Source organism: Thermobia domestica, chromosome 1 (assembly GCF_964235325.1).
Source record: "Thermobia domestica chromosome 1, izTheDome1.hap1.1, whole genome shotgun sequence".
NCBI classification, from domain to species: domain Eukaryota; kingdom Metazoa; phylum Arthropoda; class Insecta; order Zygentoma; family Lepismatidae; genus Thermobia; species Thermobia domestica.
Window position 1 is genome coordinate 88896898 of NC_137454.1, and position 14133 is coordinate 88911030.

The 14133-nt window shown below is 32.6% G+C and overlaps 1 protein-coding gene across 5 annotated transcripts in view; it reads right to left on the reverse strand.

The window, feature by feature from the left end:
- Nucleotides 1-529: 529 nt before the first annotated feature.
- Nucleotides 530-14133, reverse strand: part of LUBEL (Linear Ubiquitin E3 ligase) — a 254196-nt gene continuing 240592 nt past the window's right edge. For 4 of the 5 annotated variants that reach the window (XM_081760703.1, XM_081760702.1, XM_081760706.1 and 1 more), the window contains 4 exons: nucleotides 12275-12622; nucleotides 8635-8792; nucleotides 5841-6009; nucleotides 530-2828 (listed from right to left, as the gene is read on the reverse strand). In XM_081760703.1, coding sequence (XP_081616829.1) covers nucleotides 2799-2828; nucleotides 5841-6009; nucleotides 8635-8792; nucleotides 12275-12622 — 705 coding nt within the window. In that variant the 3' untranslated portion in view covers nucleotides 530-2798. Of the gene's footprint in view, nucleotides 2829-5591; nucleotides 5761-5840; nucleotides 6010-8634; nucleotides 8793-12274; nucleotides 12623-14133 lie in introns of all 5 variants that reach the window. The other variant, XM_081760697.1, reaches the window with a different exon arrangement.

Below are 14133 nucleotides of genomic sequence, written 5' to 3' on the forward strand. Positions count from 1 at the left end.
AATTGCTCATGCAAGAAAACTTTTGATTCGCTTAAAATGATTTTTTTTTAATTTAATTAGCATTTACATCGATCTGGACTTTTATCATTTTACTTTGATTGAAAGGCGTATCCTATCAGAAGAAAGAGTTTTAATTTTTCGTAAAGAACAACGGCTGCACGGTCCGAAATTTATTTTTGAACATGGCACATAGGTTTTCTTTAATTCCACTGTGATTCAAATAAATATCAAACGGGGTGGGTAAAGAGTTTAAATATAACTCAATCATTTTCCATAAACCTTTTATTCTTCGCGTGAGAAGAACTGGATTTCAGCTAGCGTATAAATAAAAGAGAATGGCATTTTTTCTTTATATATATATTATTGAGTTTATACTCTGAAAAAGCAATATATAAATACACTTTACAAAAAATCGTTTCTCACATAAATACTACATTGTTTTTTTATAACATACAACTATAAGAAAGAAAGAAAGGAAAACAAAACAGAAAAACGTACAACAATCCAGCTCTCTAAAAGAAATGTATAATTGTTTTTTTTTTTTTTTTTTTTTTTTCAATAGTGAAAAAGAAATCAATATATAGGTATTTTAGATACATCTTGCCCTATAATTGTTACTTCTGGAACTCTGAAAAACTGATAATTCTGCAAAATTTAACTTTTAAAATGCACTATGTAAGATTCGTTTGAAAGTTTGCTTTTTAATATTGGCTTTGGTCTTCAGTAGTTAAGTTTTCTTGTTTTCCTTTATCATATGCAGTGAGTCACTTAACTCATTTGCCTGGTATCGTATCGAAAAATTGCTGGTTATATAAATAAATAGAAAACTTCTTTTCTAATATAGAAACTTTTTTGTTTTCAATCTCTTTTTACGTTTACGTACAGTCTTGTCGTCTAAGAAAGAAGAATACAAGTCATTTGAAATCATAATTTCCTTCCAGAGTGCTAAAAATTACTCGAAATATGAACGCTTATGTCAGTCCGTCATAAAAACTATTTGTGCTGTGGAAACAACGACATAAGAGATTATGAATATTACAATACATAACAGACTTTTCGAGTTTCTGCTTTAAATTCAGATAACGTAACAGAAGTTTCGAAATATTGATATATATGTATATTAAATTTTTGTACAGAACAGATGTTTAAGTTTTGATTGATGGAATATATATGCAGGACTTGCAACTTGGTCACGAACAAAGTAGTTTCAGCAGGAATGCCCATTCTTTCCAAGGTCCGTGACGTACCCTGTTAGTGCTTTTCTAGCATGTGTTCCCACGAAAGCAAAATCTAAACTTTCTCAGTTGTTTGATCTCCAATAAAACGCCTTCATGATGCATACTTGATTAAAGATGACGTCCTTGTATAAATTATCCACCACTTCTTATACTAATTTTTTAATGACAATTGCATACTTGAAATTCTAATTCATAAATGTATTCAGAACTTTAGTTTCGCATGTGAGAACATAATTTTTATTTTCTCATATGTCGTATGTTTTTCCTGTTTTGATGTAAATTTCTAATGCTTAATTATCTTAGTAGTTGAAAGATAGAAGTTGTTTCGTTTCGTTAAGAATAATTTACTATTCTTGTTACATCAGAAGGAAGAAGAGTTTAATTATATTGACTGCTAGATATTCATAGCGTATACTGCAACGAAAGACTGTTTTAGAGGAGTTGATTTAATTTATATACATACATTGTGCAATACACACATATACACACATTCAAATTCACTTATACACAGTCTCATGACTACACAAGTACAATAATATAAAATACAGTTCTTTTTTCTGTTTTTTGTTTGTTTTAAAAGTCTCACTATCACATTCGTTTGCACACAGTTGTAATAGATTGACAATAATTAAATATATATCCGAAATGTTGATATTTTTTTTTATTATATATAATAAAGATAATAGATGCAATCTGTAACAGATAAACCTTAGTTCATTGCATACTAACTTTAGTTCATATTAAATCGACTAGTGAATTAAAAGATCTTTTTAGTTTAGGACTTTGTATATTGACGATATATTATTATATAGTCAATTTTTCTAATAAGATTTTAGATTTAAGATTTTCGTTCTTATTTTGGACAATTGGAAAATACATTTCACTTCTGAAAACAGGATAAGGTTTATTAAATTAAAAAACATATATTATTCATGTAGTTTTCATCTTAATTATACATAAGTTGACCATTTGATTATTCCCAAATGTTAGAGTACAAATATTCTGATTTAGAGTACAAGTATTCTGATCTTTTTTTAGATACAGTAATAACATTTTCAAAGTTAAAAATGTATTAGGACCACGTCTTGTTACATAACATCTTTTGTTGAAAAAAAAAAAATCCAAATCATTATGTGTAGTATAAAAATAATTTTCATTAAATGACGTGATAATTGTAATACGGTAATTTCCTCGTAAAAGACTTTCAATTTAGAAAGATACAGTAACAGAATAAAATATAATTTGTGTGATGTTTCACAAACAAAATATAAGACCATTACATTGCATTAAAGAAAAATGCTTAATAAGTCAATGTGTTTGCTTCATTAGGAGTGCAAGGAATAATTACAAATGTTGAGTTTATACTACAGTATTTTATATATAGATATATAAAGTGTAAGGACTTTACATTTTTTCGAAACTTGAATTATACTCATGGGATCATATTTTTTGATATTCCTGAGTTTCTAAGACAAATGCAGATTATTGTGTATCAAACAGCTAGCTATAGTAGGGTGTGAATTCTCTGGCTAGCTGTGCACTTCCAGTGGACGAGGTCCTTCAGTCAAGTGGAATTTCTTCTTGTACAACCTATGAGGGAAAAAATAATATAAATGAAATTGAATTAAAAATATTATAAATATTTTAACATGGAACGTGCGTTGCTTTATATATATATATATATATATATATATATATATATATATATATATATATAGGGTGTTTCAAAACAACGCCGACAACGTTTGGGATGTGATTCCTGACACCAAGATAAGACAAAAAGTATAGACCATCCTGGGTGTACAAATGCTACCTTTCGGAGTTATAGGCTGCCGAAAACATGAAAAATAAATTTAAAGGTCCATAGCTCCAAAACTATGGGGCCTAACATAGTCGGGTCAAGACTTCACTTTGGAACTAGTGTGTGCCCTATCCAAAAATAGGTGTTTCAGAATCCTAAGGTACTGACGAAGCAATTTTTATCGAGGGAGTTTGGCTACGGTCATATAATTTGAAGTACTCTCCAACTGTCTCTATTAAAATTGTTGCGGAAGTACAGCAGGATTCTGAAAGATGGATATTTGGATAGGACACATACTAGTTCCTAAGTGAAGTCTTGAACCGACTCCATAGGTCCCATAGTTTTGGAGCTATGGACCTTAAAAGTTCATATTTTCATGTTTTCGGCAGCCTGTATCTCCAGAAGGAAACATTTGTGCACCCATAATGGTGTATACGTTTTGTTTTATCTTGGTGTCAGGAATCACCTCCCAAACGTTGTCGGTGTTGTTTTGAAACATCCTGTATATATATATATATCAGGTGCCTCAAGAAGAAATGTACCTTTTCCTTTCATTTTACTACAAATGTGAAGAGTTCGCAAGTTAAGTGACAAATGGAATTGACCAGCGATATGGGAGATCTGATACCATGAGGTTTTTCTCTTTGAAGTTTTGTAAAGTCTCTTGTTTACAACAATAAACCAACTACAGTTCCTCAGTTGACAAAGGAGGTTCAACGTGTCATTTAGGAAATTAAGATACAAGAAAGAATTATGTGAGAAAGAATATAATTTTTATGAAAAGAACAAGAGCGTGCTAACAAACTCGTAAGAGCATTTGTTACATACTGTTCTACATTTAACCTCATGTATGTGCCTTATATTAACATTAAAATATCAGGACTTGAGCCTTTTTTAAAAGAATAACTATATAAATAAATAAATTTGTGATTACTCTGTGATTCCCGAAACACACTAATACACCAAAAAAAGAATCTAGAAATAAAGTACTTAAATCAGTAAATTAGTATGATAGATACAATCAAGAGAAAAAGTTCTAATCGCAATCATGAACTTTGCACAGTACAATTTTCATTGTTTATAGCATTGAAATTTGAAATAACAGTTCGTTAAATTAGAAAACTTAAATATGCAGTACAAATTACAATGTAGAAAAGCACAGAAAAAGCTAAAATGTAGTGTCAATAATTTAAGCTACAAGAGTAGTGTGTTGAGCGATATCAAATATTCATAGTTGTCAGCAATGTCAATATTTCATTTAAGAACAAGCATGGCGATTTATATATATAATGAAATCATAGTGTTTTAAGCATAGCTTTCATGAAGCAAACTTGTCGTGATTAGCAAATTTAAGTAAAATAACATTCTAAATTTTTAATCTTTATATTGTAATGAGATAGGCCAAACTTGTGAATTTTAAATAAGTTAAAATATCATTTTCATAGCGAGATTCTACCTGTAAAGAATTCCGTATTTATAAATATATCATATTGTTGTCACGTTCCAATCAGGCAAAATTACGAGAGGAATTCATCAACAGCTGGTGATGGAATCTTAATAGCATTAGTGCAGATAAATAATTGAGATTCTTGAATAGGGAGTGATTCGTTAGTTTAGTATATATAAGTAAACCATAAGTTTTGGTTAAGTCTCTTTTAATAACATATTATATGAGACAGGACCGAAACTATATAAGCTCCGACTAGGCATGTATGATTTTGATTTTTTGTTGTTCTCTTTTGATGTTTTCTTAATTTTGTTATATCAAAAGATTTCCGAAGTTCGTGATGTAGAATAAAGTAGACTTTAACTTGCTTAATACACATGTCGTATTAATTTTTCGTGTGTAGATTTTTCGGTTTCTGAAATATTGGCCATGAAAGTTGGGGTTTGGACTTAGTTAAATTTTTCACAACCGAAAATTCATTAATTGCTATTTAGAACAAGAATTGGGGAAAATAATTGTAACAAACCTGTTAAATGTTAAATGTTAACTTGAATGTTATGTAAATGCAGTGTGTTTATAATAAAGACTTGCTAAAATCGATGAAGCTTTCCACGAAGTTTTCCACGATCGGGAAATACATTACTAGTTAAAAATGATCTTTGATTCATACATTAAATTCAAGAACAGTTGAACCTCTTATTCGTTCATTTTCCACTATAACTTTGAGATATGCTTGTTCAATCAGTTCTTAACACCTCTAACATTTGTAAAAGACCTATATCCATATTATAGAAAAAAAAAAAAAAAAACACTTTCCATTCAATATCAGTTACTCATAACTTTCTGCCATAAAAAGTGGACCATTAGCTATCTTGCGGTGAAAGCAAGGAAAAGAGGATATGATGTCATTCTAAAATCAATACAGAAAGGGATTGAATGATGTCAAACTTTACTACTATGGACACAGACATGTCTTTACATATATACTGGAAAGGAATATAGGACATATTTACATTAAACGTGCTGATGATTTCTAATTCGTCCTAATGAATTTCTAGTTTATCGGCCAATATTTCAGAATGTTTTAACACTTGCGAACACCCACCTTCATACATTGCAGTCTAAACTCTTCATCAGTTAGATTATCAGTTTTATTAGGTAATTCCTTCCCCTTTCGTTTAAGTTCCATCTCAATATCCACGGCAGAGAGGATACTAACTGGATCAAGATTGTTCTTGTTAATGAGTCCGACTAAATACTCAATGTAGTGCGGCCTGAAGAAAAGAGAAGCAAAAAAGAACATAGACTGTGTTAATTGTGTTGGAAGAGAGACACATTAAAGAGCAAGTAATACCTTGAGCAAACGTTCTCGGAATACTTCCTCTGGAGTCCCGTAGGGATTAGGAGGTAGTTTCTTGTGAGCACGCTTGATTACAGTTTCGAGATCATCACATGAAAGTACAGTTATTGGATCCAAGTTGTGCTTCTTTATCAAACTACATAAATATTCTAGGTAATGATTCCTGCAAGTAAAAATTTTTCGTTATTCACTATTTCTATTTCTCGTAAGTGAAATACAGAGTTCACCAGAAAATGTATACAATGTTTAAGGAAAAAAAAAAACTCTATCATATTTCTTAATTACATTTAATTATTGTTCAAACATGTATTTCAAACCTTCAAGTAAGCATATGTTTACATTAGATGTTCAAAATCTTGGCCGTTGGCTGCCAAACACTAACAGAACGTCGAGCAGTCGCTGGATCTATAGCGGTCACTGTATCAATGAAGACCGATGCATATGCCTCTGTAATCTTCTGGCAAAGGTTCTCCAGCGTGTGCGGCTTACTTCGATACACTTCATCTTTCACAGTTCCCTACAAGAAGCCCATGAGGGTAAGATCTGGCGAACGGGGAAATAACTCAATGAGTCCTCTTCGTCCAATCCAATGTCCCCACGAATTGTCTATGGTTAACATCAAGCGTGCTCCTGCCATTTTCTTATCTCATTAACCGTGCTGACAGTAGCGACATCTGCTGAGCAAGAAACCGTACTACAACATAATTTTTGCTGAAAACAAATGACAATGCCGACATCTGTTGGGCGAAAAAACATACTACAATATACTTAAATTTCAGAACAATTGTCAATGCCAGTACCCTGATACAGGATGACAAAGGATGTATACATTATTCTGGCGGACTCTGTATATTTTACAGAATAGCAATAAATTCTTTCTAACCATTTTCTCCTGGCATAACAGATCCTGTTCGACAACTCTGATTGACAAATGAAATGTACATTTGCTTTTCCATTCCACTGCTTTCTTTTTTATTTTCTGGAATTCCTTACATATTTGATTAGAACGGGATGTTTCATTTTCATATGAGTAAACTATGTGAAGTTCCAGTACGGAAGTTTACAGTGTGTATAAATAATAAAAGTAGAGCGAAAGAAATCCTGCATGGCATATGAAACCTAAAATGTAAGGCACTGAATAAAAACATTTAGCTTTCAAACCTCAAATACTGTATTAACGATGAACTGTAGATAAGAGAAGAAAAGAAATACTGGAGAGAAGATCCAATCGTGTGTCACTGTCAGTGATTTTGATTCAGCTACAGTCTAACATCTCTTCCCTTTGCAGTCCATAGATAAGTCGTTCCAAATCTACGTCTCTAATACCTTCAAAGTTTATTTATTCTAATCAATAATGTAAGATACGTAGTTTATATAATTGTAGTTAATGCGAAGCATGCAGATGATCATTAGAGAGAGCCATTAACTACGTATATAACAAGATCTCCTTTCTACAAGGTGTGTTGTTGAGTAAGCTCATAATTGACCACCTCCACACATACTATGTATAATAGGAAATGAATTTCAACGATCACACACATTGATTAGTATTCTAATTTATCAGCAGCTATTACATTATGAACAAGTATGTCCTGAAATTCATATACATTAATTCCTTGCTAAAGCAAATATATGTACTATAAAGACAGAGAAATAATTGTTTCGTAAGTTCATAACGTTCGTGACGACGCCACGATATAGTTCGCATTGTTTGTGTTACTCTCCTTTTTCTCTTCTAACCATAATAAGATCAGTGTAGGTAATATCAAAGGAGTAGTTATTTAGCAGTATAAAAATGTAAAATTTTGTATTCTGCTATATAAATTACCATTCCTTGAGAAAAGATATTATGGTAAGAGTAAAAGAATCGGACAGAGTGACAAGAGCGTAGCTGTGGGCAAATCGTCATTAGCAACACAACGAAGCAGCTGTGTAAATTAATTTACCGAAGAATATGACATCTGCGAAGTAAATGTGTTCCAGAAAGAAAGAATTCTTATGTCGTATGTGTGATGTTTCTAAACTATTTCCTATTTACAGATATTTTATTTTCTTACCAATGTATCGAAAATAGTGACCAGTTTAGATTTTGAAACTTCATAGTTAATACGAAGGTTATTATTATTCTTTAATTATCAAGATAAAAGAAAACGTGAAGGGAAAAATACAATATTCATGACGTCCTCTCAACTATAACGATAGGAGAGCGCGGAGGCTCAGTAGTAAAGTGCTATGTTTGTGGTGGACAATATCTTGTTCGTCGATTCTCTCTGGTTTTCCCGTTTCCATGTCTTTATTCCACCAGTTCTTTCATAATCATTCACTCCTGTTTATCATTCGTCTCCTTTAGCCAAAGGGCATAACCGTAAAACGTTAAACCAAAGATTATTTTGTTTGTTTGTTTTCTTGAATTACAATGAGTAAAAGGAGTTCGTTAGTCATGGTTTCATAGGTGACGCTACAAGTTGTACTTGATCTGTCAAAAGGTAAAAGGTTGAAAATTAAACGTGCACCAAGTGTGCACAACGAAATGCTATTGAATGAGTTACAAATTGGTACTAATAGTAAGAGTAAAGAACTTGTCTTCATAATTTCCAATAGTTATGTCCTGAGAAATATTATCGGGACATGAAAAATAAAACATTGAAGATATCAGATAGTGTTAAATGTTCAGCGTGTTGCGACCGTATATCATAAAAAAGCTTGTTTATTTGAAATTTAATTGAAATGTCTTGTTAAGCATTAAAAAATTATAATGTTCTTTTAAACTTTAAAAAAAATCTCTTACCTACAAAGTCCAGCATGTTTTTCTGGCACCTCATTACCACAAACAGTATCAATGAGCCCTCCTGGAGTTTCACGTTGCAACTGCACAAGACACTTCGGAGTACTGTTGGCATCTTGCAAAACCTCTGGCGATTCTGTGTCGTAATGAACGCCATGTTCCTAAATAATAACAAAAGAAAGAATAAATGAATAACTATTCTATCAGGCCTTGTTTCCATTTTGTACTAATACACGATAGCACACTGAGCAAAGCTATGTGATGATATATTAAAAAACACTATCACGTAACAGTTTCAACACAATAACTGTGTCTTCATCAGACTTCCACTCTTTCTCTTAGGAGTGGAAGTCTGATGAAGATACATGAAGAGAGGGAAGTGGAAGTCTGATGAAGACACAGTTATTGTGTTGAAACTGTTACGTGATAGTGTTTTTTATATATCGTCACATAGCCTTGCTCAGTGTGCTATCTTGTATTAATAAATGAATGCACAAACAATATGACAGGTTTATCTGTAAATTCTTACCAACATGTGACACAAGTTTTTATAACTCGAAATTTTACTCAATGAGGCTTAAAAATTTAGTAAAACATATAAGTTACAATACTGATCCTAATGATCCATGTTTTATGTTTCTTACGAATTCCCATCATTATTCGTGATGTACTCAGCATTTACATAGAAACATAACATAACATGAACTATTTGACGAAGGGTCCTATCTCAAAATCTCACGTTTTCAGACATAAAGAAACAAGTATAATTCCACAGAGGAAGAAAAAATTAAATATGCAATAATTGATTATATATTCCAAATAATTATTATCTGGAATAGGTGAAGAGTTACTACATATTCAACTGCTTTCCTGTTTACGTAATTATTATTTCTTTCTTTATATCTTAAAAAAAAAAAAAAAAAGTGAAATTTTGAGATACGAACCTTCGTCAAATAGTTGACGAGTGATTATATCGAAACCATCATCATCATATATAACACACACTGTTTCGACTACCTTATAAGTATTCGAACATAACAATTTTGTGTTCATTCTAGGAATGTAATGCATATATTCACCTACATTTCTACTTAGTGTTTAACATTTTTCTTAATGTATTGTTTTGAGATAGAGTTTGAAGAACCCTTCCAAAATAAAAGTTTTTTCACGATTGGATTAGTTTCCCTGTAAAGAGAAGATAATGTGTCAATTTGCAGATCGTTACGTCTTTGTTTGTAAAATATCGATAAAAACAAGTCGAAGAAAAAATTGTGGAATTCTCAACCATAGAACTACGTGGCATCGTAAAGTTTGTTCCTGTAGAAGAAAATACACAATTAAGGAAATTCTTAAGTATATGATAGAAACATGTCCCTATCATGTATCATATTCAACGGTGGAGAAAGATATTCCAACTTTGAGCGTAGAGAATTTTCGAAGTATGAGATATCTTTACTGGTGTCATATCCAATTGTTGGTCGTTTTTAAAATAATTGGAAATTTTTACTTGAGATAATTGCTGAGTTTACAGATGTTCGTGTTGAGTTGAAAATTCAAAATCAGTTCGATGTACAAAATCTTTCAGCCAAGTATTACCGAAAATTTTAATGCTGTCGAGAAATGCAAACAAGTTAACACTTTCAAATTGATTTTGCAGAACTTTGAAGAATCCGGTGAAGAATTTTTGAAAGGCCCAATATCTACAATATGGTTGCACCGTTATGATCTAAAATCAACAGTTATTCTCACAGTGACATGACAATCCACAAGTCGGCAGCGAAAATCATGACGATTTCTTTTTAAAATACAAAGATAGTATTGTAATGCTTATATATATATATAGTAAATATAGTAAAACATTTGTGTCACAGTGTTAATCGATTTCAACTTGCTGAACAAATTAAACATCCTGAAAGAGAAGCGATGAGGAAAGCTACGAAACAGTACTCCTCAAAAAAGCGTAGAAAGATTTCTGTGTTCTGAAATATTCAGAGTTTCACTTCAGACATTAACTACCCTCATCAAGTCTTGCTGTGTGTAGTGTTGATTTCATAATCTTAATAACAAACTGAAAGAAGAAATTTTCGTACGTTTCAGAGGTAACGGCAGCTACAGAGCAATTTTTCAAACCAGACATTATAAAGTAATTAAATAAGATAAAATAAAAAGTTAAAGAAACTTTAGCAGCAGTGTGTCAAGTGTGTTGAATAGCATGAAAGTTTCAGTGTTCGTTCTTGGTCGGGCAAAGAAATATTCAACCTTCATCCATTCGTCTAAATTAACTAAAGAATCTATACAATGCTCTCTCTCATTCTCTCGTCGCTTTTTCTCTAAGAGTGCTATTGCTGTGGAAGATGGACAGGGGGATACGTATCTTGTTTCTTTGTTGAAATTGAGCGTCTATTTTCAGCTATATGAGACGTGGACCTATAGTTTACTGTCGAATCCCAACCACCACAATAATGCATTCAAATTTCAATGCTTCCTACTAGAAATCAAACCCGGGACCCTGTATACAAAAGATGTGCATGCTAGTTGCTAGATCAGCGGCGAGGGCAAGATGTATCTTGGAAAATGTATTTTCCACTTGGGCCGTGAATGATGTGTCACTCTTAATCACTGATGCAGAATGTATTTTGTTAACAAAACGAAAAATTAAATGTTCTACTTTGGAACTACTTGACGCTTGTAAATCAGTGGTTCTCAAAGTGGGGTCCGCTGGACCTAGCCAGGGGGTCCGCGGCGCCTAAAATTTCAAATGTGATGTAATAAAATGAAACTCACAACTGTTATGCAAAAAGTATTTTTAAGACTAAGGCACTGCAGCTGTGGGCACGAGTACAAAACTATCCCTGATTTCCAGTGCTCAAGGATTTCATTGATTCTTCAGGTGAAAAACTCTGCTGAAATGCACAAAACACTTGTATGACACTGGAAAGAATTAGCTTCAAGTTTTCGATAATATTTCCCTGTCCCACAACCTTGTAATGGTTGTATTGAAAATCCTTTCACTAATGTAGAAATCCATGACATACAATGTATGAATCTCTCTAACACAGAACAAGAACAGCTGTTTGAACTATCCTGCAATACTTCATGGTAAAACGTTTTCAAAGAAAATGAACTTTGTAGCTTTTGGTTGTGTATGCGCTGTGAGTATGAAGAGTTGTCTAAAAAGGCATTGCAACATTTGATGCCTTTCCCTACCACTTACTTATGTGAGCAGACCTTTTCTGCTTTTTGCAGTATTAACACCTTAAAGCGAAATCGTCTTAATGTAGAATAGGATCTAAGATTGATGGTAACTAAACTTATTCAGATTTCAATGCAATTTGGAAAAACACAAAGAATTTCATTCTTCACATTAGTGACCCCACATGTGAGAACATTGTTTATGAAGTGGATTTCCTTAAATATATATATATATAAAAGCATTATTTTTCTTTATCTTTTTCTTGTCAGTGATAATTCTAATCAGAATATTTTTAATACCATGTGAAATTTCAGATAGCAGATCTCCTTCCTAATGAACAAGGGGTCTGCGTTATCTGAAAGTTTGAGAACCACTGTTGTAGATCATTTGTAGATTAAGCAAGAACGTTACGGTCACTACATAATATGCATACATTAGAGAATAGATCACCTCTAATAATCGTTGCAATTCATTGGGCTCCTTATCCCTTAAATAGAAGAGACAGTTTCGTGGATGATGCGCATGTAGTCCAAGTTTTGCACAGTACGGACTGACGGAACACTTAGCTCCCATCATAAATGGCTTTCCACACCCGCAGCAGAACTCGTATTTGCACTGACTACACGTAAAATGCATGCATCCACCTTTAGCGAGAGAATAACGAAATTTGCACTTGGGACAATCGATGCCATTCTCTGCCAGATGTTTTGCTAAACCAGCTGCCTGAATCTCTGGGTCATTGGCTTCTTTCCACTCTGCAAATTTTTCACAAGAGATACCTTCATGCTGCTTTTCCCACTGAAATTTAAAAGGAAGGAGAACGTTAGCTACTAATTCTTCTCCACATTAACAACTAAATCAATTCTAAATTACGCACAATAGGTCATAAGTTCAACTATGATGGTTGTATCTTAAATATTCTGCTCTTATTATCAAAATCCATTATATTGATTATTGAAATCCATACTTAAGAAATAATAGTAACTTTAGAATGCTGTTACGCTGTTTATCGATTAAAACTAGACAGTTACAATTTTAAGTAGAGAAGCTGAATTTAGATAATTAGGAAAAGTAATTCCTACAAATAGTACTGACCAATTTATAATGTAGTTTCTCCACTAAAATTGTTAGTGTTAAATTTTATTTCGATAAACAGTGTAACGTTACTATTATTTCTTAAATATGGATTTGAATAATGAATGTGATAAATTTCAACTATTAAGACTTTCTTCACCTCACGAATTTTGTATATTGTATATATATACAAGAACATTGTTTCTAAACAACCCCAATAATGTTTGGGAAGGGTTTCTAACATCAACATAATTATAGACCAAAGAAACGCTTACTTTCGGCGCATAACCAGTCGAAAATTAGTCTGTAAAATGCAAAAATAAAACTCGTAGGGTGAAAGAAATGTGCACATTATTATTAGTCTTGGATTCCATTAATGCACAGTTAGATCTAGTGTTCGGGTGGCACAAGGATAATTTCAAAGAAATTCGAGAATTCCTGGGGGTATTTTATCAAAACTTCAAGAGTTTCGAAAGAGAAAATAAAAATCAATATTTCAATGAGTAAAAATAGTACTTTATTCAAGTTAGAAGAACACACTGTTAGAAGTCGAAAGAAGGAGAGATACATTTGTCAGATTAATCTATTTCGTCTCAGTACAGACTAAGCTCTCGGAATCTTGGATATGTCCTTTAAACTAATGGAGACAGATCATTAATGAAAATGAATTATTATGTTGGGGAATAATAGTCTAGGAGGAAATGGGGGAATTTCCGGAAAACTTACAGACACAATGTTATCCACCACAAACTCACATTTCTGGAATCGAACCAGGAATCCCTTGCACAAAAGGTGACTTTTTTTTTATCACTGAGCTACCGTGGCAGCACTTTGGAGGAAGAACCATGATTTCGACAGTTGTATCGATCCAATAAATCAGCGTTTCCCAACCGGTGTGCCGCGGCACACTGGTGTGCCGCGAATGGACCGATGGTGTGCCGCGAGAAAAATCGAAACAAAATTATTAATTCTATAGCAACCAAATTGCAAGACATAGGAAAAAATGTATATTTTTGTATTTCACATTACTATGAATTTCTACGATGGAAAAAAATTACTGTAATTGTAATCTATTGCTGTGTAGCAGACAGTATTTCGGCTTGTACACATTTCCATGGTTAGCTGGTATGTTACGCTTAAATTGAGAGTCATACTGACACCGAGAAATGGAAGCACTTGTATGGTACGCGTCAAGTGAACGTTCGTAGAACACTCATTCGCACGTGAATGACAGA